The 13,387-nt window shown below is 39.5% G+C and overlaps 1 protein-coding gene across 4 annotated transcripts in view; it reads right to left on the bottom strand.

Moving 5' to 3' along the window:
* SAMHD1 (SAM and HD domain containing deoxynucleoside triphosphate triphosphohydrolase 1) overlaps positions 1-13,387 on the bottom strand; it is a 55,717-nt gene that overhangs the window by 40,731 nt on the left and 1,599 nt on the right. For all 4 annotated transcript variants that reach the window (XM_045053652.1, XM_003983547.5, XR_006595203.1 and 1 more), the window contains exons 2-3: positions 11,038-11,104; positions 5,726-5,798 (exon numbers count right to left, since the gene is read on the bottom strand). In XM_045053652.1, coding sequence (XP_044909587.1) covers positions 5,726-5,798; positions 11,038-11,104 — 140 coding nt within the window. The remainder of the gene's footprint in view (positions 1-5,725; positions 5,799-11,037; positions 11,105-13,387) is intronic.

The following is a 13,387-nucleotide window of genomic DNA, read 5'->3' as shown; positions in this document are numbered from 1 at the left end:
TTGTGTATATGATTTGATTAGTCTTTAATAAATTAGTCTTGTATTCACGTTAAACGTACTCATTTAACACACTCATTCAGATCATATAAGCCTTATTGCTATAGACAATGTGTTTTTTTCCTAAATGTATCTATATGGTACCCATTAGGAAGAGAGGGAGTGAGGAAGAAAGAAAGGGAAGCTTCCTACCATATAGATAAGAAATCTTGGGCAGGAAAATGAAATTCTACACTACTCAATGTCACTCAGAAATACCTATACTTAGTGAAGATAAATTTTACAATTATTTATTACTCTAAGCTTAAACAGGGATAAATACAGGTGAAGATTTAATGTCCCTCAGTGTTTCTTAAAATAAAGATACATCTTAACTATCCATAACCGCCTTTTAAAGAGAAAGACAATAAAAAAGGAGTGGCCCTTGTGTGGCTCATTTGGCTAAGTGTCCGACTCTTGATCTCGGCTCAGGTCATGCAGTTTGTGACTTCTGAGCTGATGGCATAGAGTCTGTTTGGGATTCTGCCCCTCCTCCGCTTGTGTTTTCTCTCTCTCTCTCTCTCTCACTCACTCAAAATAAATAATAAAAAAATTTTTAAAAAGAAAAGAAAAAAGGAACTTAATAAATGATCTGATGCATGATTTTCAAACTGCTTCAAATTTTTCCATGAAGTTCCTTAAAAATGTATGGAATTCTGGGAGGTGAAGGGCCTTGTCTACTGCCATATTCTCAGAACTCATCACGCAGCGTAATGCCTGGCACACAGTAGGAACTCAAATATGTTTTAAATGGTTACTGTTGAAATGCCATTGCAAAGATACAAATATTTTTTAAAGGTTTATTTATTTTTTTGAGAGAGAGCATGAATGGGAGGAGGGGTGGAGAGAGGGGGGGGGACAGAGGATCCAAAGCAGGCTCTGTGCTGACAGCAGTGAGCCCAATGAGGGGCTCAAACCCACGAACTGTGAGATCATGAGTTGAGCTGAAATTGGAGGCTCAATGGACTAAGCCACCTAGGTGCCCCAAGATACATATGTTAAGATTCTTTATTTTTTTAATTTTTTTTTCAACGTTTATTTATTTTTGGGACAGAGAGAGACAGAGCATGAACGGGGGAGGGGCAGAGAGAGAGGGAGACACAGAATCTGAAACAGGCTCCAGGCTCTGAGCCATCAGCCCAGAGCCCGACGCGGGGCTTGAACTCAAGGACCGCGAGATCGTGACCTGGCTGAAGTCGGATGCTTAACCGACTGTGCCACCCAGGCGCCCCAAGCTTCTTATAGTTAAAGTGTACCATGCCCATATATAGATATATACAAAATATGAATTACAAAAGCTCTATGCTGTAAAGAAGCTTAAAGGGTCATCTGGTCCAACATTTGAACATGCTAGTGATAAGGAAGTCATTTCCTTTAAAAACAGCCCAATTCTGGGGCGCCTAAGTGGCTCAGTCAGTAGAGTGTCCGACTTCGGCTCAGGTCATGGTCTCATGGTTTGTGAGTTCGAGCCCGCATCAGCCTCTGTGCTGACAGCTCAGAGCCTGGAGCCTGCTTCAGATTCTGTGTCTCCTTCTCTCTCTGCCCCTCCCCCACTCGCGCTCTCTGTCTCTCAAAAATGAATAAATATTAAAAAATTAAAAAAAAAATAGCTCAATTCAAGTTGTGCATCAACAGCCTGAGTCAAGTAATGACTAGAATTTATACCTTTGTTAAGCAATATGTAATGTATATTAACAAAGATTAGATTTATGACTGGTGAATATTAATTTTTTTCACCTGCTCTATAAAGTCACTTTATCACTATCATAAACTGGGTGATATTGGGTGTCTGGGTGGCTCAGTTGGTTAAGCGTCCAACTCGATTTCAGCTCAGGTCTGCTTGGGATTCCCTCTTTCCCCCTCTCTCTGCTCCTCCCCCTCACTCACTCTTGCACACTTGTGTATATATACTCTCTCTCTCAAAATAAACATTAAAAAATATATAAAATCATTAAAGCTATCAATTTCATGACTATACAGTGACTCACTGACCGAAAAGTACTTAGGAACTTCAAAATCTATTTGCAACAAATGTAATTTATAATTTATAAATATGGTTAGGCAGTTTTCTGTTTTTGATGAAACATAGAAAGAATAAAAGTGAGCAAATGACACTGACTGTCTTTCTTTTTAACTTTTAACCTTTACTTTAGAGGGAGAGGGAGATGTGAGTGGGGGAGAGAGGCAGAGGGAGACTGAGAATCTGATGCAGGCTTCACACTCAGCCCGACACAGGACTTGATCCCATGACCCTGGGACCATGGCCTGAGCCAAAATCAAGAGACACTCAACTAATTAAGCCACCCAGGAGCCCCGAAACTGGTGTCTTGAACATTACTTCAAAATTATTTTTGCTGCAGGGGCGCCTGGGTGGCTCAGTCGGTTGAACGTCCGACCTCGGGTCAGGTCATGATCTCGCAGTTTGTGCGTTCGAGCCCCACGTCGGGCTCTGTGCTGACACCTCAGAGCCTGGAGCCTGCTTTGGATTCTGTGTCTCCTTCTCTCTCTGCCCCTCCCCAACTTGTGCTCCATCTCTCTTTGTCTCTCAAAAATAAATAAATGTAAAAAAACAATTAAAAAAATATTTTTGTTACAAATTTTGTTGCACTGTGAAAATGTGGTAACAGAGATCATCTGAGATGATCTCACCTAATAAAGAAAACTTATCTATGTCCTATCTGAAGAGAATACTCTGTGCTGCCCTTCTCATGAAGGAATGAAGGACAAAATAGATTGCAGGCAATTTTCTTCCAACTGCAGGACAAAATTGTTAAATATAATCTTTAATAAGTGATCACCCTATTTAATTTGTCATGAAAAGAATGAGGTATTTTAATATAAGGTAACTTTTACAGAAAGGGCTAAAATTTGATTATTCAAATAAAATACTTGCTATAAGAGCCACTACTTGGCCTATAAAAGAAAACTCTTGTAGGACTGAACCAAACACATTTATTAAATATTTCAAACATGGGGAGCTTGGCTGGCTCAGTCAGGGGAGTGTGTGGCTCTTGAACTCAGGGTTGTGAATTTGAGGCCCATGTTGGGTGTAGAGATTACTTAAAAATAAAATCTTAAAATTTTTTTTTCAAACATGATTTTCAATGGGAAATAAGCAGACTGACTGGCAAGAGTAAAATTGAAATATGTATTCTCATAGAGATCTGAGATAACTTAAATACTGTACAAAATATACCAAACACAGCTAATGAAAAATGTACATGATCATTGCAAAAGGGTACAAAAGGGGATTTAGATATCCTACACCTTCTTCCAGGTCTGAAACTAAGTTTTCTTAACCTACAGAAGTCAAAAGGGTGAACAATAAGATAAAATTTCTGTCACCAATCAAGAAACATTTCTTTAATTATGATACCAGAGAGTCTGTGAAAAATGCACATTCACGAGCCTACTGTAAATTCCCACAATCAGAATTTCTGAGATGGAGGGTGGGCAGTTCACCACTTGTTAAAATGATTCTTGGGACACTAATTCCAAAAAACAGGGCCTTGAATGTCTGGAAGGGGCCGGGAGATGAAAAATAAGAACTATTGAGGGGCACCTGGGTGGCTCAGTCAGTTGAGCACCTGACTTTGGCTCAGGTCATGATCTCATAGTTTGTGGGTTCGGGCCCTGTGTCAGGCTCTGTGCTGACAGCTCAGAGCCTGGAGCCTGCTTCAGGTTCTGTGTCTCTTTCTCTCTCTGCTCCTCCCCCAATCGTGCTCTTTCTCTCTCTCTCTCTCAAAAATAAATAAATGTTAAAAAAAATTTTTTTTAATAAGAACTATTGACAGATGAAACTCTAGGAATGTATCCACCCTGTGGACTAATATTTGACACAAAAATTTACCGGAGCTGACAAGAAAATTCAGTACAACTTTAAAAGTTATTCTCTGACTACGCGGAAAGCAGAACTATGTGTGTCGATGTGGAGGATGCTCAAAAGTATAATAATAATAATAATAATAATAATAATAATAATAATAATTTTTAAAAAGCAATGTAAAATAAAAGTTTAAAAGGTTACTTACTGTTTATAATTTTTATAAAGCTTAAAAAACATGTAGAACAACACTATACATTGTTTATAGCTATAGATATACATGTAGTGAAAGTAAAAAACATTTGTGAAAATGAATAAACCCAATTCAAGATGGCACTTATTTTGGGGGAAGAACGGATGGAAACAGAATCTACAATGGGTACAAAAAAGACTATATTGTTTCTAACATTTTGTTCTGAAAACAACAGATCTGAAGCAAAATTAGGTAAAATATTAAGATTTAACAAGCTAGGTAGTTGCCTACTTACACTTTTCTGTATGCTTAATATATTTTAGTTTTTCTTTTGGTTTAAATATTTTGTGCTTATTTGAGAAAATGCAGTTTAGAAATATAAAAATCAATTACAATTCTATTACTGAGAAGCAGATTTCCTCCCATTCTTTTTTTTTTAATGTTTTTTCTTTCTTATTTAGTTATTTATTTTTAAAGTAGGCTTCACGCTCAACATGATCAAGACCTGAGCTTAAATCAAGAGTTGGACGCTCACAGGGGTGCCTGAGTGGCTCTGCTGGTTAAGTGTCTGACTTTGGCTCAGGTCACGATCTCACAGTTCGTGGGTTCAAGCCCTGTGCTGGGCTCTGTGTTGACAGTTCAGAGCCTGGAACCTATTTCAGATTCTGTGTCTCCCTCTGTCTCTGCCCCTCCCCTGCTCTCTCTCTCTCTCTCTCTCTCTCTCTCTCAAAAATAAACAAACATTAAAAAACAAATAAAAAAAAAGAGTTGGACCCTTACATAATAGGGGCATCTAGGTGTCTCAGTCAGTTCAGCATCCAACTCTTGATCTCAGCTCAGGTTTTTTGTTTTTTGGGTTTTTTTTTAAGTTTATTTATTTATTTTGAGAGAGAGCAAGGAGGAGGAGGGGCAGAGAGAGGGTGGGACAGAATCCCAGGCGGGCTCTGTGCAGACAGCGCAGAGCCCTATAGGGCTCAAAGTCATGAACAATGAGATCGTGACCTGAGCCAAGATCAAGAGTCGGACACTAAACTGACAGAGCCACCCAGGCACCCTGTTTTTATTTTTTTAAGTTTATTTATTCATTTTGAGAAAGAGAAAGAGAGAGAGAGAGAGAGAGAGAAATCAACGTGGGCACATGTGCTAACAGGGGAGGGGCACAGAAAGAGGGAGAGAATCCCAAGCAGATTCTGCCCTGTGAGCTCAGAGCCCAGAGCCCGATTTAAAGCTTGATCTCACTAAGCGTGAGATCAGGACCTGAGCTGAAATCAAGTCAGACACTTGACTGACTGAGCCACCCAGGTGCCCACAGCTCAGGTCTTGATCACAGGGTCGTGAGTTTAAGCCCTGTACTGGGCTCCGTGCTGGGAATAAAGCCTATTTAAAAAGAATAAAATAGGGAGCGCCTGGATGGCTCAGTCGGTTGAGCGTCCGACTTCGGCTCAGGTCATGATTTCACTGTTCGTGAGTTTGAGCCCCATATCAGGCTCTGTGCTGACAGTTCAGAGCCTGCAGCCTGCTTTGGATTCTGTGTCTCCCTCTCTCTCTGCTCCTCCCCTGCTTGCACTCTGTCTCTCTCTCTCTCTCTCAAAAATAAACATTAGAGAAAAAAATTTTTTTTAAAGAATAAAATAAAAAGTCAAAAAAACATAATAAACTCAGATTCTTCTTACCTTCATTGCATCAACATGAATTTCCTTCAGTTGCTGGATACAATTATGCAGCTTCTTTCTGTCACCCAAGGTACTAAAATTACAACAGGATAAGCAAATCCGTCATTATTTGCTTAATAATAATCCCTGGAGTATATAATAGCATATAATCAACTCTAAATTATCTACACTAATAGAACGAGAAGTCAGATTAAAAGGAACAATTAATAATTCAAACATACGCCCCCTCTAAAATTCTCCCCTGAGGCTTCTGCCCTTGATTCTCCTCTCTTGGTAACTCAGACTTCAACATCTCCTACGTCTCTACTTAACGCTCAATTTATACTTCAGACTTATTTTAACCTAACCGAAGTTGCCATCTTCTCTCACAACCCTGAATCTGCATGGTTCAAGGTAGTACACTGAATTATAGCATAGAGATAATGAAAAAGGACTTTGAAATCAGAACTGGTTCACATCTGCACATGGAATCTGTGTGACCTTGGGGGCAGGGAGAATCACTCAACCTTTTTTAGTATACTGATGTTCTCATCCATAGCACAGGGAAAATATTATCTACCTTACAGAGCTGGAGAGGGATTAAATAATGTATTCAGCACTGCAGTTAATGATAAAGACCCAGTTCCTTCCCTCAAGAGCTAGAGAAATTTAACTATGATTAAGGTGTCACAGAAGTCATCACTGATTATCAATTCAATATTTACCCTATCAGAAGTATTTTAACTATAAGAATTTAGAAGTCTATTAGTGTGAACAAGTGATAAACATGTGAACAAAGTTCACATGATAAGTCCATGAAGAGATTTTTAAATTTATTATGGTAATGAGTTACAAAGGTCCAAGTCTGACTCATGAACATTGGATATGACTTAGGCACAAATCCAATATATATGAAGGCAATAGCTTTACTTATACCCATCTTCTTTTGTCAGTAATCCCTTGTAATGCTTCAGTTTGAGAAATAAATTTAATAGGATTTAATGTAAACAACTCAAAATCCTGTAATTGGTTATCCGGCTTCACTTACCTAATTGGTCCAAGCAAATTAGCCTGACACTTGGCTAATTATCAACAGAAGCAGCATGTAAAGGGGCAGAATTTATTGACCTAACAGCTAATTAGATTGAAAAATAAATCTTTTGCTAAAAGTCCTAGATACACTTAGAGTCAGAACCGCTACAATTGGCCTCTATATCATATTAAATCGTACTACAATCTAAGAATCACTTTCTTGGGATATATGGAGGCATCATTACAGCTGATAAATCATAAAGCAGCATACATTGTGTTTTCCTATTCTCCTACCATCCTCATTAGTTTGATATAACAAGCAGAGGGAAAGGCCAAGCTTGGAGAAGTACTTACAGGTCAGCGATAATGGAGTCAGGTTAAGTATCATTGCACAGTTGAGCACAACCAAGAGTTACAGCATAAAATACCAAACCTAAACCAATCTCATTGCTTAGTATTTACTTGAACTGATACTCGGTATTCATTACTTAATAAAACCCAAAAAGAAATGTTCACAAAGAAATTGCTGATTAAAGTCTATAAAATTAGGGGCACCTAGGTGGCTCGGTTGGTTGAGTGTCTGGCTCTTGATTTTGGCTCAGATCATGATCTCACAGTTCATGGGACTGAGCCCCATGGTAGGCTCCAGCCTGTGGTGGGCTCTGTGAGCACAGCACAGAGCCTGCTTGGGATTCCCTCTCTCCTTTTTCTCGTCCCCTCCCCCCAGCCCCCCCACCTACCCACATGCTGTCTCTCTCAAAATAAATAAATAAACATTAAAAAAAGATAAAATCTATGAAAATAGACACCCAAAACCTAGAGGTTTTTTGGTTTAACAAAGGTTATAAAAACAATACAGTATCTTAAACAAAAATTTAAAGTATTCAATGGGCCAGGGCACCTGGGTGGCTCAGTCGGTTAAACGATCAACTTTGGCTGAGGTCATGAAGTCCTGATTCCTGAGTTCAAGCCCCACGTTGGGCTCTCACTGTCAGCATGGAGCCTGCTTCAGGTCCTCTGTTTCCCTCTCTCTACCCCTCGCCTGCTCGCTCACACACACACACACACACACACACACACACACGCACATTCTCTCTCTCTCTCAAAAATAAACATTAAAACAACAAAAACACAGAGGACTGGGTGGTTCAGTTGGTTAAGCATCTGACTTCGGCTCAGGTCATGATCTCACAGTTTGTGGGTTTGAGTCCCGCATCAGGCTCTGGGCTGACAGCTCAGAGCCTGAAGCCTGCTTTGGATTCTGTGTCTCCCTCTCTCTATGCCCCTCCCTGCTCGTGCTCTCTTTCTCTCTCGAAAATAAACAAACATTTAAAAAAAATTTTTTTAAAACAACAACACTATTTCAAGTATCCATGGGCCATAGTTAGACTATAAGATTTCATATGTATATTTCATCATTTCTTGAATCTAAAATGTCTTACAACTGACATATACACAATGTACCAATGTTTCTTATTTCTTAGAAAAACCTTTTATTTTTTTTGATGTTTATTTATTTTTGAGAGAGAGAGAGAGAGAGAGCACGAGCAGGGGAGAAGAGGGAGGGGGACAGAGGATCTGAAGTGGGCTCCACATTGACAGCTCATGACCTGGGTCAAAGTCAGATGCTTAACCAACTAAGCCACCCAGGTGCCCCTAGAAAAACCTTTTAAATTGGGGCTCCTGGATGGCTCAGTTGGTTGAGTGCTGACTTCTGCTCAAGTCATGATCTTGCAGTTCATGAGTTCAGGCCCTGTACTGTGCTCTGTGATGACAGCTCGGAGCCTGGAGCCTGCTTCGGATTCTGTGTCTCCCTCTCTCTCGGCCCTCCCCTGCTCTCATTCTGTGTCTCTCTCTGTCAAAAATTAAAACAAACCAAAAAGAAAACATCTTTTCAATCAACAGTTGATCATAAACTTGAGAAAATTTCAGTACTTTTCTAAACTGGACTTCCTCTTAGAAAGCAGAATCTAAGACAAGACTTATGTACAGGTAATTTATTTTTAAGATGTGAATCCTAGGAAAGGTAAAACAGGAAAGGATGGAAAAACAGTACTAGGTTATATTAATAAATTGGCTGAACTACTACCACTGTGAACAACTTTGCCTAATCTCACTGGGATCTTCAAAGGCAGCTCTAGCCAGCAGAATTTTGCTAAGATAGAAATGTTCTGTGTCTTCCCTGTCCAACATGGTAGCCACTAGCCATAAGTAGCTATTGAGCACTTGAAATATGGCTAGGTAAGGAACTGAAACTTTAATTTTAATTAATTTAAACATGTAACTAGCAGCTGCTATATAGGAACACACAGCCCTGAAAAGTCCTGCAGAATATACCTCAGAGTTATACGGTGGGCACAACCAGATAATGTTCATTTGAAATTCTATTTTGTTCACTCATGTCTCCAAAGTTCCTAGAAGAATTCCTAACATGTAGTGGGCCCTCCATAAATATTTGTTGAATAAATTGGTAGTATTTGGGTCCACAAAATATATGGTTCTCTTTAAAAGCAAGACTATTAGAATAAATGCAATTCAATTAAAATAGTAAGCAACTAGGGGTGCCTGGGTGGCTCAGTCAGTTGAGTGTCCGACGTTGGCTCAGGTCATGATCTCACGGTCCGTGAGTTCAAGTCCCATGTTGGGCTCTGTGCTGACAGCTCAGAGCCTGGAGCCTGCTTCGGATTCTGTGTCTCCCTCTCTCTCTGACCCTCCCCCGTTCATGCTCTGTCTCTCTCTGTCTCAAAAATAAATAAAAAAACATTAAAAAAATTTTTTAAATACTAAGCAACTCAATATACCTAAGAAATAAATAGTAAGGGGGATGTTGAGGGGACTGAAACGTGATTATGAAAGAGACTCCTGATGATTCTGATCCAAAGGACATTTATTAAAATTCAAGTAAATGTCCTAAGGTGATCTTTTCTCACAATCTGCTTCTATTATCAACTACTAAACAACAGTGTATGAAGTAAGTGTATGAAGTAATTGTTTTGATTCTTTGGTTACTGTTACCACAAACAACACTTAGCCAAGTGGGACTCCAGAAGAAAAAATACCTTATTTTACCACTGTTGCCAATTCTCAAAAAAAAAAAAAAAAAAAAAAAAGTCTCCATTTTAAGCAATATTTAAATATTTGTTTCTCAACTGTGATCTTTAAAGTGGATCCACACTAATCTAGCCCCTACAACCTCCAGCCTTACATAGGGATCTCTACCTATATATATATAATTTATTATTAAGGGCCAATGTGTTAATCACTTTATATACACTGTCTCATTATTATTTTCCATTTCACAGGTGCAGAAACTGAAAGGTGAAATTACTTGTCTCAAATCACACAACCAAAAAAGGAACAAGCTACTTTGGATCGTGTCTTTAAATCTAATACCAAGTATACATTCCAGTCTTAAGACAGCTTTAGGAAGACCTAAAAATATGTTCAAGATAAGGTTGTAGCCTTGATTTTTCTTGCCAACATTGCCCCCCTATTAGTCCTTATGTATTTTATGGTGTGTATAATCCACTTATTCTGAACTTGAGAGTAAAAAGTTGGTACTGCAAACTTCATGAAGGCTTGTCAGCAAAATTTTTTAAAGTACGAATCATTAGTAATATTAAACACAGGATTTGCACAGCAAAGACACAATTATGTTGGGATTCAGTTTTAAAACACTTTGTAGATTTATTTATTTTATTTTATTTTATTATTTTTTTTTTTTAAGTTTTGAAACTTTACTTTTTTTTTTTTTTCAACGTTTATTTATTTTTGGGACAGAGAGAGACAGAGCATGAACGGGGGAGGGCCAGAGAGAGAGGGAGACACAGAATCGGAAACAGGCTCCAGGCTCTGAGCCATCAGCCCAGAGCCCGACGCGGGGCTCGAACTCACGGACCGCGAGATCGTGACCTGGCTGAAGTCGGACGCTTAACCGACTGCGCCACCCAGGCGCCCCATAGATTTATTTATTTTAAAGTTAATTTATTTATTTTTCGAGAGACAGAGACAACACAAGTGAGGGAGGAGCAGACAGAGAGGGAGAGAAAGAGAATCCCAAGTAGGCTCTGCACTGCCAGCACAGAGCCCGGTGCGGGGCTTGAACCCACAAAGCCATAAGGTCAGGAGCTGAGCTGAAACCGACAGTCAGACACTTAACCGACTAAGCCACTCAGGCACCCCAACACTTTGTAGATCTAAAATGAGGACAGTTAAGGTCAGTGTCATGGGCTTTGTCCCTCAGAGGTGAATAAAAAGGTCAGAAGTATGCTTGGCTACAAGTTGAATTTTATCATTCTTACCTTATTCCAAGACTTTCAAGATCAGACTCATTAAGATGGAGCAGTATTGAACCTGTGATTTTATTTCCTTTGGAAGAAAAGGGAGAAAAAAAGATGAATGGTTTCAACAATTATACCATATGCTTTTTTGTTTCTTTCAATTTGGATTCTCCAGATTTACCCAAATCAACATTTACTAAACCACCCACTACAGGTAATGGACTGTGTAAAAACCACTTTCATTTGCCACTTGGAAAGTCTTTTTCTCCACATGGGGCTCAAACCCACAACCCCCAGACCAAAAGTCACATATCCTACAGACTGAGCCAGCCAGGCACCCCTCTCAATTGGACAGTCTTCATTTTAATTAGATAACTACATTGACAGGCTATTTTTGATAAATCAAGTAAAAACTTTTAAATTATTTGAATGACTTATTTGTGAGGAAGTCCAGCAGCAAAACCAATGGCTTCCTTCTAAAATAGGTGAGGTTTGGCATGGGGGGAGGAAAGGAAACTTAAATCTATTGTTCTTAGAACAGTCAGGTCAAAACCATAGCCTGAAGGGTGCCAAGTGTTGATTGAGTTCTAAAACCTCCAAGAAGGGGCTTGACTCCCGGATCTTGGAGATGTGAGTTTGAGCCCCACACTGGGTGTACAAATTACTTAAACAATAAAAGACTTAAAAAAAAAAACAAAACTCCAAGAAAAGCACATAATACTGTGTTTTGAAATATATATACGTTTATTTTTCTTTCTCTCACTATATAATTAATTTTACTCCTTCCTGACCTCAGATTCCACAACTCTGGACTATTTTCAAACAAACAAAAATCTTTTTTTTTTTTTTAAGTTTATTTATTTTGAGAGAGGAAGAGCACTCATGAGTAGGGGAGGGTCAGAGAGAGAGAGAGAGAGAGGGAGAATCCCAAGCACGCTCCACACTAACAGCCTGACTCAGGGCTCAACCCCACCCTTGATGATCTTTGATGAGAACACTTATTAAGGTATAGCTGGCATGAATTCTGGAGTCCAAAGACAAAATCTTAACTTTCAGTTCTACTTTTTTTCCAGTTGTATGACCTTTAGAAAGTTACTTAACATCTTTAGACCTCAAACACATCATCTGTAAACAAAACAGGGATCACAGCCTCTAAATTTCAGGGCTCCAGGGGGCCTGGGTGGCTCAGTCAGTTGAGCATCTGACTTTGGCTCAGGTCATGATCTCGAGGTCTGTGAGTTGGAGCCCCATGTCAGGCTCTGTGCTGACAGCTCAGAGCCTGGAGCCTGCTTCAGATTCTGTGTCTCCTTCTTTCTCCGCCCCACCCCAATCGTGCTCTGTATCTCTCTCTCAAAAAAAATATTAAAAATTAATTAATTAATTAATTAATTAATTAATTTCAGGGTTCCTGTGAGACTGTATTCCATAATGAGGAGAGGGACCCAATACCTTGTTTTGCCAAATAAAAGCAAACCCAGACTAAGACAGGGATTAGAAAGGAAGACTATTACAATAGGGAGAATGTTGTGACCTCAGAAATCTCCAAGTGGTTCAAAATGAAGCAGACAAAAGTGTTGCTGTTTTTTTTCATAGGGTAAAGGAAGTGATCCCAGTGGGGTCTGACAGGACAGTATCCTGCTATGCTCAGCTGGTTACCGGAGAGGCTGATGATGGGGCATTCCACTTTTTTAGTGCTTGTTCAGGTTTGGGGACAAGCAAGATTTCAGGGCCTTCTAGGAGAGAGAGAAGGCTGACTAAAGTTTTGGTGAAGACAAAGCAGACGGTTAAGAAATGAGCATTTGTTGCGGCACCTGGCTGGCTCAGTCAGCGGAGCATTGGACTCTGGATCTCAGGGTTTTAAGTTCGAGCCCCATCCTCGGTGTACAGATTACTTAAAAATAAAAAATCTTAAAAAAAAGAAAAAAGAGGGGCACCTGGGTGGCTCAGTCGGTTAAGCGGCCGACTTCGGCTCAGGTCATGATCTCGCGGTCTTGTGAGTTCGAGCCCCGCGTCGGGCTCTGGGCTGATGGCTCAGAGCCTGGAGCCTGTTTCAGATTCTGTGTCTCCCTCTCTCTCTGACCCTCCCCCGTTCATGCTCTCTCTCTGCCTCAAAAATAAATAAATGTTTTAAAAAAAATTTTTTAAAGAAAAAAGAAAGAAAAAAGAAATGAGCAATTGTGAATGTAAGGTCAGTTTTTACCAATTAAAGCAAGTAGTGAGTTCTGCTAGCATTTGACTGTAGGTTCAAGAGATCATTCTGAAGGTTGATGACTTAATCTACAGAACACCAAAAACAAAAACAAAAAAATCTATAGAACACCACTGAAAGAGAAAGCCAACATCATAGTCCATCATATTCTGGAGACAGAAA

This window comes from Felis catus, chromosome A3 (genome assembly GCF_018350175.1).
Source record: "Felis catus isolate Fca126 chromosome A3, F.catus_Fca126_mat1.0, whole genome shotgun sequence".
NCBI lineage: Eukaryota > Metazoa > Chordata > Mammalia > Carnivora > Felidae > Felis > Felis catus.
The sequence above is the reverse complement of the archived record's forward strand: the minus strand, read 5'-3'. Positions and strand labels throughout refer to the sequence as shown.